This window comes from Lucilia sericata, unplaced genomic scaffold (genome assembly GCF_015586225.1).
Source record: "Lucilia sericata isolate MDLA Ls3-8-SP2 unplaced genomic scaffold, ASM1558622v1 Contig001557F_arrow, whole genome shotgun sequence".
NCBI lineage: Eukaryota > Metazoa > Arthropoda > Insecta > Diptera > Calliphoridae > Lucilia > Lucilia sericata.
The window spans coordinates 1-11586 of record NW_023995480.1 but is presented as its reverse complement, the minus strand read 5'-3'; the positions used below and the strand labels follow the sequence as shown (position 1 = coordinate 11586).

General features: G+C 27.6%; 7 protein-coding genes across 7 annotated transcripts; 4 read left to right on the top strand and 3 right to left on the bottom strand.

Moving 5' to 3' along the window:
- The first annotated feature begins 616 nt into the window (after positions 1–616).
- On the top strand, positions 617–1004 carry LOC119611939 (histone H4). The gene has a single exon (XM_037967631.1). The coding sequence runs from the start codon at positions 622–624 to the stop codon at positions 931–933; it is 312 nt and encodes a 103-aa protein (XP_037823559.1). The 5' UTR covers positions 617–621; the 3' UTR covers positions 934–1004.
- Positions 1005–2626: 1622 nt separating this feature from the next.
- On the bottom strand, positions 2627–3147 carry LOC119611927 (histone H2A-like). The gene has a single exon (XM_037967619.1). The coding sequence runs from the start codon at positions 3070–3072 to the stop codon at positions 2698–2700; it is 375 nt and encodes a 124-aa protein (XP_037823547.1). The 5' UTR covers positions 3073–3147; the 3' UTR covers positions 2627–2697.
- A 144-nt stretch (positions 3148–3291) lies between these two features.
- Positions 3292–3735, top strand: LOC119611933 (histone H2B-like). Its single transcript, XM_037967625.1, has one exon. The coding sequence runs from the start codon at positions 3352–3354 to the stop codon at positions 3721–3723; it is 372 nt and encodes a 123-aa protein (XP_037823553.1). The 5' UTR covers positions 3292–3351; the 3' UTR covers positions 3724–3735.
- A 1698-nt stretch (positions 3736–5433) lies between these two features.
- On the bottom strand, positions 5434–6263 carry LOC119611922 (histone H1-like). The gene has a single exon (XM_037967615.1). It carries the CDS (start codon positions 6186–6188, stop codon positions 5496–5498), a length of 693 nt encoding a protein of 230 aa, XP_037823543.1. The 5' UTR covers positions 6189–6263; the 3' UTR covers positions 5434–5495.
- Positions 6264–8267: 2004 nt separating this feature from the next.
- LOC119611937 (histone H4) lies at positions 8268–8727 on the top strand. The gene has a single exon (XM_037967628.1). The coding sequence runs from the start codon at positions 8345–8347 to the stop codon at positions 8654–8656; it is 312 nt and encodes a 103-aa protein (XP_037823556.1). The 5' UTR covers positions 8268–8344; the 3' UTR covers positions 8657–8727.
- Positions 8728–10306: 1579 nt separating this feature from the next.
- Positions 10307–10844, bottom strand: LOC119611928 (histone H2A-like). The gene has a single exon (XM_037967620.1). It carries the CDS (start codon positions 10767–10769, stop codon positions 10395–10397), a length of 375 nt encoding a protein of 124 aa, XP_037823548.1. The 5' UTR covers positions 10770–10844; the 3' UTR covers positions 10307–10394.
- A 144-nt stretch (positions 10845–10988) lies between these two features.
- On the top strand, positions 10989–11480 carry LOC119611931 (histone H2B-like). Its single transcript, XM_037967623.1, has one exon. It carries the CDS (start codon positions 11049–11051, stop codon positions 11418–11420), a length of 372 nt encoding a protein of 123 aa, XP_037823551.1. The 5' UTR covers positions 10989–11048; the 3' UTR covers positions 11421–11480.
- The last annotated feature ends 106 nt before the right edge of the window (positions 11481–11586 follow it).

The following is an 11586-nucleotide window of genomic DNA, read 5'->3' as shown; positions in this document are numbered from 1 at the left end:
GAGTGAGTCTGATCTTCTCTATGAGGGTGCAAATCTCTTGTTCTATCACAGGAGGATAAATACCTTTGATATACGTAACGTGGTTTACAACACCGCTCAGTAGGCCATGGGCCAATCTTTTGTGAATATTTCCTTCTTTTGTACATATTCTACTATATCTTTTGTAAATAATTTTTCATTCTTATATTAGTTTTAAGTTTAGTTTTAAGTAAAATTGAATGCCTCCTTTTTTTACCTTTTTTTATGGAATTTTTTACGAAGAGTGATACATTAAATGTAACTTATATAAATTTATTATAATATGGTAAATGCTATATATGTAATTAGTGCTATTTGATAAGTTCTTGCAAAGCACACAGTGCGCGAGGAAAAAATATTTAAATGGATAGTTAGTTTTAAGTCGACATATGTAAATTGATTTTTTTGGATATTAATAAATGAAATGAAATGAAAAAGCAATAAACAAGGGTGTGTGGCCATGTATTGTACATTTGGTGGTTGATTTGTTAAACGAACAAGAACAGAAATTTAGTATAAATACCAGTGATCACCGCTAAGAAATTATTAGTTCTTGTGAATCATTTGTGAAGTGTGTTTTAAGTGAAAAAATAATCTAAAAAAATGACTGGTCGTGGTAAAGGTGGAAAAGGCTTGGGAAAAGGTGGTGCTAAACGTCATCGTAAAGTGTTGCGTGATAATATCCAAGGTATTACCAAGCCAGCTATTAGACGTTTGGCTCGTCGTGGTGGTGTAAAACGTATTTCTGGTTTGATTTACGAAGAAACTCGTGGTGTCTTGAAGGTCTTTTTGGAAAATGTTATCCGTGATGCTGTCACCTACACTGAACACGCCAAGAGGAAAACCGTTACCGCTATGGATGTCGTCTATGCATTGAAGAGACAAGGTCGTACTTTGTACGGTTTCGGCGGTTAAACATTCATCATATTTTTATATTTTGCGGACAATTTTTAATAGAAAACTAAAACAATCGGTCCTTTTCAGGACCACAAAATGTATTTTAAAAGAGATTTTTATTTATTACAAACTACTAAATATTATTCAAAAATTCGTTAGTTTATTAAATCCAAAATAATAGGATAATTATGAAAAATTATACCATATATAGTATTTGACTTTGACATTTTTTTTTATTTATTTGAGTATGATTCAAATATATCTTAAAATAATCATAATTTTTGGTTTTTTATACAATATTTGTGTAGAAAATTTCGTTTGTTTACAATTTATTTTGCTAAATTAACATTTTTCACACATTTCTTTATAATTTATGCATTTCTTTACACTAAAACCTTTAAAAAAAAAATTAAATTTTGCCGACGGCAAAACGATATATTTTGCCGTCGGCTTTAAGAAATGTTTTTATAAGAAATTTTTCAAAAATTCGTTTTAAATAATTTTTATAAATTAGTTTTGCATTTTAATGTCATAAAAATTTAAATTTATTAATTTCTAATATACGATCATATATCATACATATTAAATTATATGATACATAAACATGAATAATAAAATCATACAGACTGTACTGTATTCGTAACAATGCAAAGTATACATAAAACGAAACACATGAACAAACAAGAAGAATCAAAAATATGTCTGTATACTAACAAAACCAAATTCAAAGAAACAAAAACAGGAATTCTTTCATAAACCAGAAATAGTAATAACAACAACAATGCATAATGTTTAAGCGTTTGTTTTATGTGTGTATATACATAAGAATTCATGTATTTTGTTTGTGTAAAAGGGATGATCATGAGACAGATGTTTTTGCAAATTAAAAGAAAACAGGAATAAGAAATATAAAGAAAAGACAAACGAGAAATTAAGTAAAATAAACTACCCAATAGGAAATATATTTATTTAAAGAATATAATTATTCAAAATTCAAGGTTTTTTTTTTTTTTTTAACTGAGTACTACAAAATAATGATATTTTTATAATACAAAGAACAAAATCACAAAATTTATAATGAAATCAGTCGTTTTATATACATTAATTTAGAACAAAAAATTATTGAATGAAAAAACTTTTAATTTATTTCAAAAAGTTTTAATATTTTTGTCTAATAAAATGTCTATTAAAAATACTTTTAAATAGAATAAAAAATAGATAATTTTTATTATTATTTTATAATCAATTTTAAGCATAAATGTTTTGACAAAGAAAATAATAAACATAAAATTTCTTAGTTTTGCTTCAGTTACGCATATAACAATACAAAATAAAAAGAAAACAAATTTCTAAACGTACGTACGTAGAGAAAAACGAAATGTGTACACGAAAACAATTCCATCATCGGCATACAAACAAAGATTCGTATTGAAACAGTAACAACAACATTGTTATTTTTTGATGTAGCTACAGTTGTTTGTGTAAAAGCAAAACAAACAAGAGTAGGGATGATTGAGATTTAAACGATTTTTGAGAATAAAAGTAATATTCATAGAATAGGAGAATTACAAAGAACTGTATTGCATGTATATTATTAAAGGGAAATATTAAAATAACTAAAATTTATTTGTATATATTTTAATAAATTGTAATTTACAAAACAAAATTGTTCTCTTTTTGAAAATGAATTTGTCGTCCTGAAAAGGACGGATTGTTGTATTTTTTGTTATACGATGGTCTGTATTATATTTTCTCGATGTTATTTCTTTAGTCTTGATTAATTTAGGCTTTCTTTTCTGTTTTCTTGGGCAAAAGTACAGCTTGAATGTTTGGCAAAACACCACCTTGAGCAATTGTTACACCAGATAATAATTTGTTCAATTCTTCGTCATTACGAATAGCCAATTGCAAATGACGGGGAATAATTCTGGTCTTTTTGTTGTCACGAGCAGCATTACCAGCCAATTCAAGAACTTCAGCAGCCAAATATTCCATAACGGCAGCTAAATATACTGGAGCACCGGCACCAACACGTTCAGCATAATTGCCTTTACGTAACAAACGATGTATACGACCGACGGGAAATTGCAAACCAGCACGATTTGAACGAGACTTTGCCTTGCTCTTAACTTTTCCACCTTTACCACGACCAGACATTTTTCACTTTATTATTTTTAGTTAACACTTCACTTTAGCACTGAATACACAAAACTAATATCATTTCAACACAAGTAATCGAGTATTTATACTTTTTCTGCTTACTAGTAATACGTTTAGGGGTTGATTATCTACACACGAAAATAAGTAAATAAACCAGTATATTGTACACACAAAAAAGGTATATAATGTGTACATATTGAGTTGAATTTTAAAATTTGTGAACAGTGTTAAAAGTGTTTGTGAAGTGTAAACTACTAAAAATTAAAATTGTGAAAAATGCCTCCTAAAGCAAGTGGAAAAGCAACCAAGAAGGCTGGCAAAGCCCAAAAGAATATTAGTAAAAGTGATAAGAGCAGAAAACGCAAGCGTAAGGAAAGTTATGCTATCTACATTTACAAAGTATTGAAGCAAGTACATCCTGATACTGGTATTTCATCAAAGGCCATGAGTATCATGAACAGTTTTGTTAATGATATTTTTGAACGTATTGCCGCTGAAGCATCTCGTTTGGCTCAATACAATAAACGTTCGACCATCACCAGTCGGGAAATTCAAACTGCCGTTCGTCTATTGTTGCCCGGTGAATTGGCTAAGCATGCCGTCAGTGAGGGTACCAAGGCTGTCACCAAATATACCAGTTCCAAGTAAATTTAATTTACTTAAATTCGCCGTTTAATTCTTTTTCCTATTACAAAAGGCCCTTTTCAGGGCCACAAAATACATTTAAAAAGAGTTATTTATTGTTTAAAACATATATATTTTTTATTACATAATAAAAATTGTGATTATTGTAAAAATTTTCATATGTTCCAAGTAAATTTACTTTTATCTCCGTTTGATTCTTTTTTTATTATTACAAAAGGCCATTTTCAAGGCCACAAAATACATTTAAAAAGAGTCATTTATTGTTTAAAACATATAATTTTTCATTACATAATTAAAAAAAATGTGATTATTGACAAATTTTTCATTATTTTTATTTAATAAAACGAACGAAACAGTATTTTATTTCAAATTTGCTTTCAAATTTTATAACTGACAAAATTTGATTTTATTTATTAAATTCACAAACCAAACTGTGTTGGTTTGTGAATTTGACAATTTTAATAAAAATGGTATGAATTTTTACTATTTTAGAGCAAGGGTGTTATCGATACTTAATTTTTAAATTAGGTGAAGTTGTTACAACTTATGAAATTTAAACAGTTTTTTTTTTTTTTTGAAAATATTTAAAATTAACGATTTAATTCATAAAAAATACTAAAATTATCAATCCTATTCTGAAGAAAATGAATAATGAACAAATTTTCTATACAAAATCAAAATTTTATATTTATTTCATTTAATTCTTATTGTATTAGGTAAATTATTTCATTTGAATATGTAAAAATGTTTTTGTTTTGATTTTTCTTACTTACCAATAGTTTAAGAAGAAATTTTCTTTTACTTTTAATATTTGTACAAAATCCAACTCATTAAATAGTTTTTTTTTTACGATTCCATTACCTACTGTTTACTTAGTCTACTGAGTTTTATTTTATTAGTTTGTGTTTTACCGACGGCTTATGTGAAATTTTCATTGTAATTACAATTAAAATACACTAAAAATGTGATTATTGTCAAATTTGTCATTATTTTTATTTAATAAAACGAACGAAAAAATATTTAATTTCAAACTTGCTTTCAAATTTTATAACTGACAAAATTTGATCTTATTTATCAAATTCACAAACCAATCGATGTTGGTTTGTGAATTTGACAATTTAAATAAAAATGGTATGTGTTTTTACTATTTTAGACCAAGAGTGTTATCTACACTAATTTTTTTAAATAAGTTAAATTATTCGTTAATTATGAAATTTTAACAGTTTTTATTTTTGAAAATATAAAAAATTAACGATTTATTCATTTTATTCGTATTGTTTATTCAAACAAAATAATTTTTGGGAATTATTTTGTCAATTATTTCATTTGAATATGAAAAAATGTTCTTTGTTTTGATTTTTCTAATTTTCCAATAGTTTAAAAAGAATTTTCATTTTACTTTACTCTTAAAATAACCCAACTCATTAAATATTATTTTATGATTCCATTACCTCATTAAATATTATTTTATGATTCCATTACCTATTGTTTACTTAGTCAATTGAGATTAAATGAGTTTTATTTTATTAGTTTGTGTTTTACCGACGGCTTATGTGAAATTTTCATTGTAAATAAACATTTTCTCCTACCTATATGTGTATTTTTGTCCCTTTTCATAGCGATTATTCTTACTATTTTATTTATTTTGTGAAATATTTTAATAATATACAAGTTTTGAATTTGTAATTTAATCTCTTTTGTTGAAAAAATTTGTAGCCCTGAAAAGGGCTGTTTTAGATAATAGTACTTTTTGCAATATTAAAAATAAATTAGATTTACTTTTTGACTGCGGCCTTTTTGGCAGCTGGTTTCTTTGCTGGCGATGTTGCTTTTTTGGGTTTGGCTGCAGCTGCGGTTTTTGCTTTGGGCGCTTTTGTTTTAGTTGCTGGTGCCTTTTTGGCGGGTTTTGCTTTAACTGTACCTGTCTTTTTAGCAGTTTTTGCCTTGGATTTTTCTGTATTTTTCTTTTCAGCAGTCTTTTTGGCTGCAGATGGTTTCTTTGCAGGCGCAGCAGCGGGTTTCTTTTTAGTAGCGACTGCTGTTTTCTTCTTTTTTTCACTAGCAGCAGCTACCTTTTTCTTTTCAGCGGCGGGTTTCTTCTTTTCTTTTGGCTCTTTGGAGGCAGCTGCTGACAATTTGAATGAACCAGCAGCACCCTTACCTTTTGGTTGAATTAATTTTCCACTATCTACGGCACTTTTTAAATATTTCTTTATGAAAGGCGATAATTTTTGAGCATCTACCTTATAAGTACTGGTAATATATTTTTTAATAGCAGAAAGAGATGAACCACCACGTTCCTTTAAAGTTTTAATAGCAGCATCAACCATTTGTTGAGTTGGAGGATGAGATGGCACAGTAGATGGTTTCTTTGCCTTGGGAGTAGTAGTTTTTTTAGCCTTTTTCTCAGCAGCTGGAGCGGCAGCAACAGGAGAGGCAGTATTTTCAACAACAGCGGTATCCGACATTTTGTATTTGTTTATTTTATTTTTTCACTTTTTTAAACACACTTGTATATGGTAGTATAACTTTTCGATTGTGTGCACACACGAAATTTTAAGGTACTTTGTTATAATGAGAAGTTAATAGTAGTCGATAGCTATAATTTGTTAAATTTTTAGTGAGAGCATGAGTAAAATTCAACAAAAGTTTTCTACTTTTTTCTTATTTTTCTTTAATTTTTAATAAAAATTTTATAAATTTATTGCTATTCTTGATAGTATGGGTTTTCTAGATTGCATTTTATTAAAAATTATTCATATTGTTTTTGTCAAACAATATTTATCATCACTTTTGTGATAAGTTTTTGATACATTTACCATAAAATGTAAATAAAATGTCAATAAATTGTTACATTTTTATGAAATTTTATAACCAAGTTGATTTTATAAGAATATTACAAATGTTTTTTAAATGATTGATTAAAAAAATTCTCATAATTTTAATTTTTAGATTTTTGAAAATTATTTTTAAATTTGCTGTATTACTTGGTGATTTTTCTTGTTTTGCCACTGTGAATTTGCATTGTTTACATTTTTTCATAAATTTAATCAAATATCAAAAATAATAAAAAATTTTAGCCACATATCCAAATAATATTTATGACATTTTTCTAAAATAATTTCATAAAAGTTTTTCTTAAGTATTTTTCTTATTTTGTCACTTTAAATATTTACTGTTTACATTTTTTCTATTTTGGTCCACAAATTTAAGCAAATATAAAAAAATATTTAATGAAATTTTTCGCAATAAATCCTTATAATATCATAAATATCTTTCTAAAGTAATTTTATAAAAATTTTTGTTAAATATGAAAACAAAAATTACTCTAAATTTAAAAACATTTTTAAGGAAAATACAAGTTTTTTAAATTTTCGATTAAAAAACTCTAATTTTGATATTTAGTCTCTCATTTTCTAAATTTCTTCAACACATCTTAAAACAATTTTTGTGAAATTATTTTCAATGTCATATGAAGTGTTAAACAAAATAAATTTATTTTTTTTTCAAAAAATTCTTTTTTAATGGAAATATATTATTAATTTCTTTGTTTATATTAAAAGTAGAAAAAAATTAAACTATTATTTCATAATATTCATATTATTTGTATTAAAATCCATAATTTCTATTAAAAAGTCAAATGAAAAAAGCCGACGGCAAAATTAATTGTTATGCCGACGGGAAAATATCATGTTATGCCGTCGGCAAAATAATGTTTCAACAAAAAATAAAATACTCTTTATAAATATGTTTATTGGCCCTTAAAAGAACCGATTCAGCATTGTTTACATAAATAAGAAAAAAAAAAAAAATTTTAACCTATGGTAGTAAATTTTCATATCAAAAATTGCACTATCTCTTTTTAAATTTTATTCAGTGGTCCTGAAAAGGACCGATTTTTTTGTTACAATTCATCATCTCTATTTTCTTTCTTAAGCACGTTCACCACGAATACGTCTGGCCAATTGAATATCTTTCGGCATAATTGTGACACGTTTTGCATGAATGGCACACAAATTTGTATCTTCGAAAAGACCAACCAAATATGCTTCACTGGCTTCTTGCAAAGCCATAACAGCAGAACTCTGGAAACGTAAATCAGTTTTGAAATCTTGAGCAATTTCACGAACCAAACGTTGGAATGGCAATTTACGAATCAACAATTCAGTACTCTTCTGATAACGACGAATTTCACGCAAAGCTACAGTACCGGGACGATAACGATGTGGCTTCTTAACACCACCAGTGGCTGGTGCACTTTTACGTGCAGCCTTAGTAGCCAATTGTTTACGTGGTGCTTTGCCACCAGTCGATTTACGGGCAGTTTGCTTAGTACGAGCCATTTTCACTTCACTTTAGTTAGTCACTTTTTTTCTTTAACACACACTTAAACACTGTTCACACAAGAATATTTTGGCTGCGCTTCAGATACCCGGTTTATATAGAAAATTTGTCTAAGCAATAAACAAGGGTGTGTGGCCATGTATTGTACATTGGTGGTTGATTTGTTAAACGAACAAGAACAGAAATTTAGTATAAATACCAGTGATCACCGCTAAGAAATTATTAGTTCTTGTGAATCATTTGTGAAGTGTGTTTTAAGTGAAAAAATAATCTAAAAAAAATGACTGGTCGTGGTAAAGGTGGAAAAGGCTTGGGAAAAGGTGGTGCTAAACGTCATCGTAAAGTGTTGCGTGATAATATCCAAGGTATTACCAAGCCAGCTATTAGACGTTTGGCTCGTCGTGGTGGTGTAAAACGTATTTCTGGTTTGATTTACGAAGAAACTCGTGGTGTCTTGAAGGTCTTTTTGGAAAATGTTATCCGTGATGCTGTCACCTACACTGAACACGCCAAGAGGAAAACCGTTACCGCTATGGATGTCGTCTATGCATTGAAGAGACAAGGTCGTACTTTGTACGGTTTCGGCGGTTAAACATTCATCATATTTTTATATTTTGCGGACAATTTTTAATAGAAAACTAAAACAATCGGTCCTTTTCAGGACCACAAAATGTATTTTAAAAGAGATTTTTATTTATTACAAACTACTAAATATTATTCAAAAATTCGTTAGTTTATTAAATCCAAAATAATAGGATAATTATGAAAAATTATACCATATATAGTATTTGACTTTGACATTTTTTTTTATTTATTTGAGTATGATTCAAATATATCTTAAAATAATCATAATTTTTGGTTTTTTATACAATATTTGTGTAGAAAATTTCGTTTGTTTACAATTTATTTTGCTAAATTAACATTTTTCACACATTTCTTTATAATTTATGCATTTCTTTACACTAAAACCTTAAAAAAAAAATTAAATTTTGCCGACGGCAAAACGATATATTTTGCCGTCGGCTTTAAGAAATGTTTTTATAAGAAATTTTTCAAAAATTCGTTTTAAATAATTTTTATAAATTAGTTTTGCATTTTAATGTCATAAAAATTTAAATTTATTAATTTCTAATATACGATCATAATATCATGAAATAATAAAAAATCATACAGACTGTACTGTATTCGTAACAATGCAAAGTATACATAAAACGAAACACATGAACAAACAAGAAGAATCAAAAATATGTCTGTATACTAACAAAACCAAATTCAAAGAAACAAAAACAGGAATTCTTTCATAAACCAGAAATAGTAATAACAACAACAATGCATAATGTTTAAGCGTTTGTTTTATGTGTGTATATACATAAGAATTCATGTATTTTGTTTGTGTAAAAGGGATGATCATGAGACAGATGTTTTTGCAAATTAAAAGAAAACAGGAATAAGAAATATAAAGAAAAGACAAACGAGAAATTAAGTAAAATAAACTACCCAATAGGAAATATATTTATTTAAAGAATATAATTATTCAAAATTCAAGGTTTTTTTTTTTTTTTTTTAACTGAGTACTACAAAATAATGATATTTTTATAATACAAAGAACAAAATCACAAAATTTATAATGAAATCAGTCGTTTTATATACATTAATTTAGAATAAAAAATTATTGAATGAAAAAACTTTTAATTTATTTCAAAAAGTTTTAATATTTTTGTCTAATAAAATGTCTATTAAAAATACTTTTAAATAGAATAAAAAATAGATAATTTTTATTATTATTTTATAATCAATTTTAAGCATAAATGTTTTGACAAAGAAAATAATAAACATAAAATTTCTTAGTTTTGCTTCAGTTACGCATATAACAATACAAAAAAGAAAACAAATTTCTAAACGTACGTACGTAGAGAAAAACGAAATGTGTACACGAAAACAATTCCATCATCGGCATACAAACAAAGATTCGTATTGAAACAGTAACAACAACATTGTTATTTTTTGATGTAGCTACAGTTGTTTGTGTAAAAGCAAAACAAACAAGAGTAGGGATGATTGAGATTTAAACGATTTTTGAGAATAAAAGTAATATTCAAAGAATAGGAGAATTACAAAGAACTGTATTGCATGTATATTATTAAAGGGAAATATTAAAATAACTAAAATTTATTTGTATATATTTTAAATAAATTGTAATTTACAAAACAAAATTGTTCTCTTTTTGAAAATGAATTTGTCGTCCTGAAAAGGACGGATTGTTGTATTTTTTTGTTATACGATGGTCTGTATTATATTTTCTCGATGTTATTTCTTTAGTCTTGATTAATTTAGGCTTTCTTTTCTGTTTTCTTGGGCAAAAGTACAGCTTGAATGTTTGGCAAAACACCACCTTGAGCAATTGTTACACCAGATAATAATTTGTTCAATTCTTCGTCATTACGAATAGCCAATTGCAAATGACGGGGAATAATTCTGGTCTTTTTGTTGTCACGAGCAGCATTACCAGCCAATTCAAGAACTTCAGCAGCCAAATATTCCATAACGGCAGCTAAATATACTGGAGCACCGGCACCAACACGTTCAGCATAATTGCCTTTACGTAACAAACGATGTATACGACCGACGGGAAATTGCAAACCAGCACGATTTGAACGAGACTTTGCCTTGCTCTTAACTTTTCCACCTTTACCACGACCAGACATTTTTCACTTTATTATTTTTAGTTAACACTTCACTTTAGCACTGAATACACAAAACTAATATCATTTCAACACAAGTAATCGAGTATTTATACTTTTTCTGCTTACTAGTAATACGTTTAGGGGTTGATTATCTACACACGAAAATAAGTAAATAAACCAGTATATTGTACACACAAAAAAGGTATATAATGTGTACATATTGAGTTGAATTTTAAAATTTGTGAACAGTGTTAAAAGTGTTTGTGAAGTGTAAACTACTAAAAATTAAAATTGTGAAAAATGCCTCCTAAAGCAAGTGGAAAAGCAACCAAGAAGGCTGGCAAAGCCCAAAAGAATATTAGTAAAAGTGATAAGAGCAGAAAACGCAAGCGTAAGGAAAGTTATGCTATCTACATTTACAAAGTATTGAAGCAAGTACATCCTGATACTGGTATTTCATCAAAGGCCATGAGTATCATGAACAGTTTTGTTAATGATATTTTTGAACGTATTGCCGCTGAAGCATCTCGTTTGGCTCAATACAATAAACGTTCGACCATCACCAGTCGGGAAATTCAAACTGCCGTTCGTCTATTGTTGCCCGGTGAATTGGCTAAGCATGCCGTCAGTGAGGGTACCAAGGCTGTCACCAAATATACCAGTTCCAAGTAAATTTAATTTACTTAAATTGCCGTTTAATTCTTTTTCCTATTACAAAAGGCCCTTTTCAGGGCCACAAAATACATTTAAAAAGAGTTATTTATTGTTTAAAACATATATATTTTTTATTACATAATAAAAATTGTGATTATTGTAAAAATTTTCATATGTTCCAAGT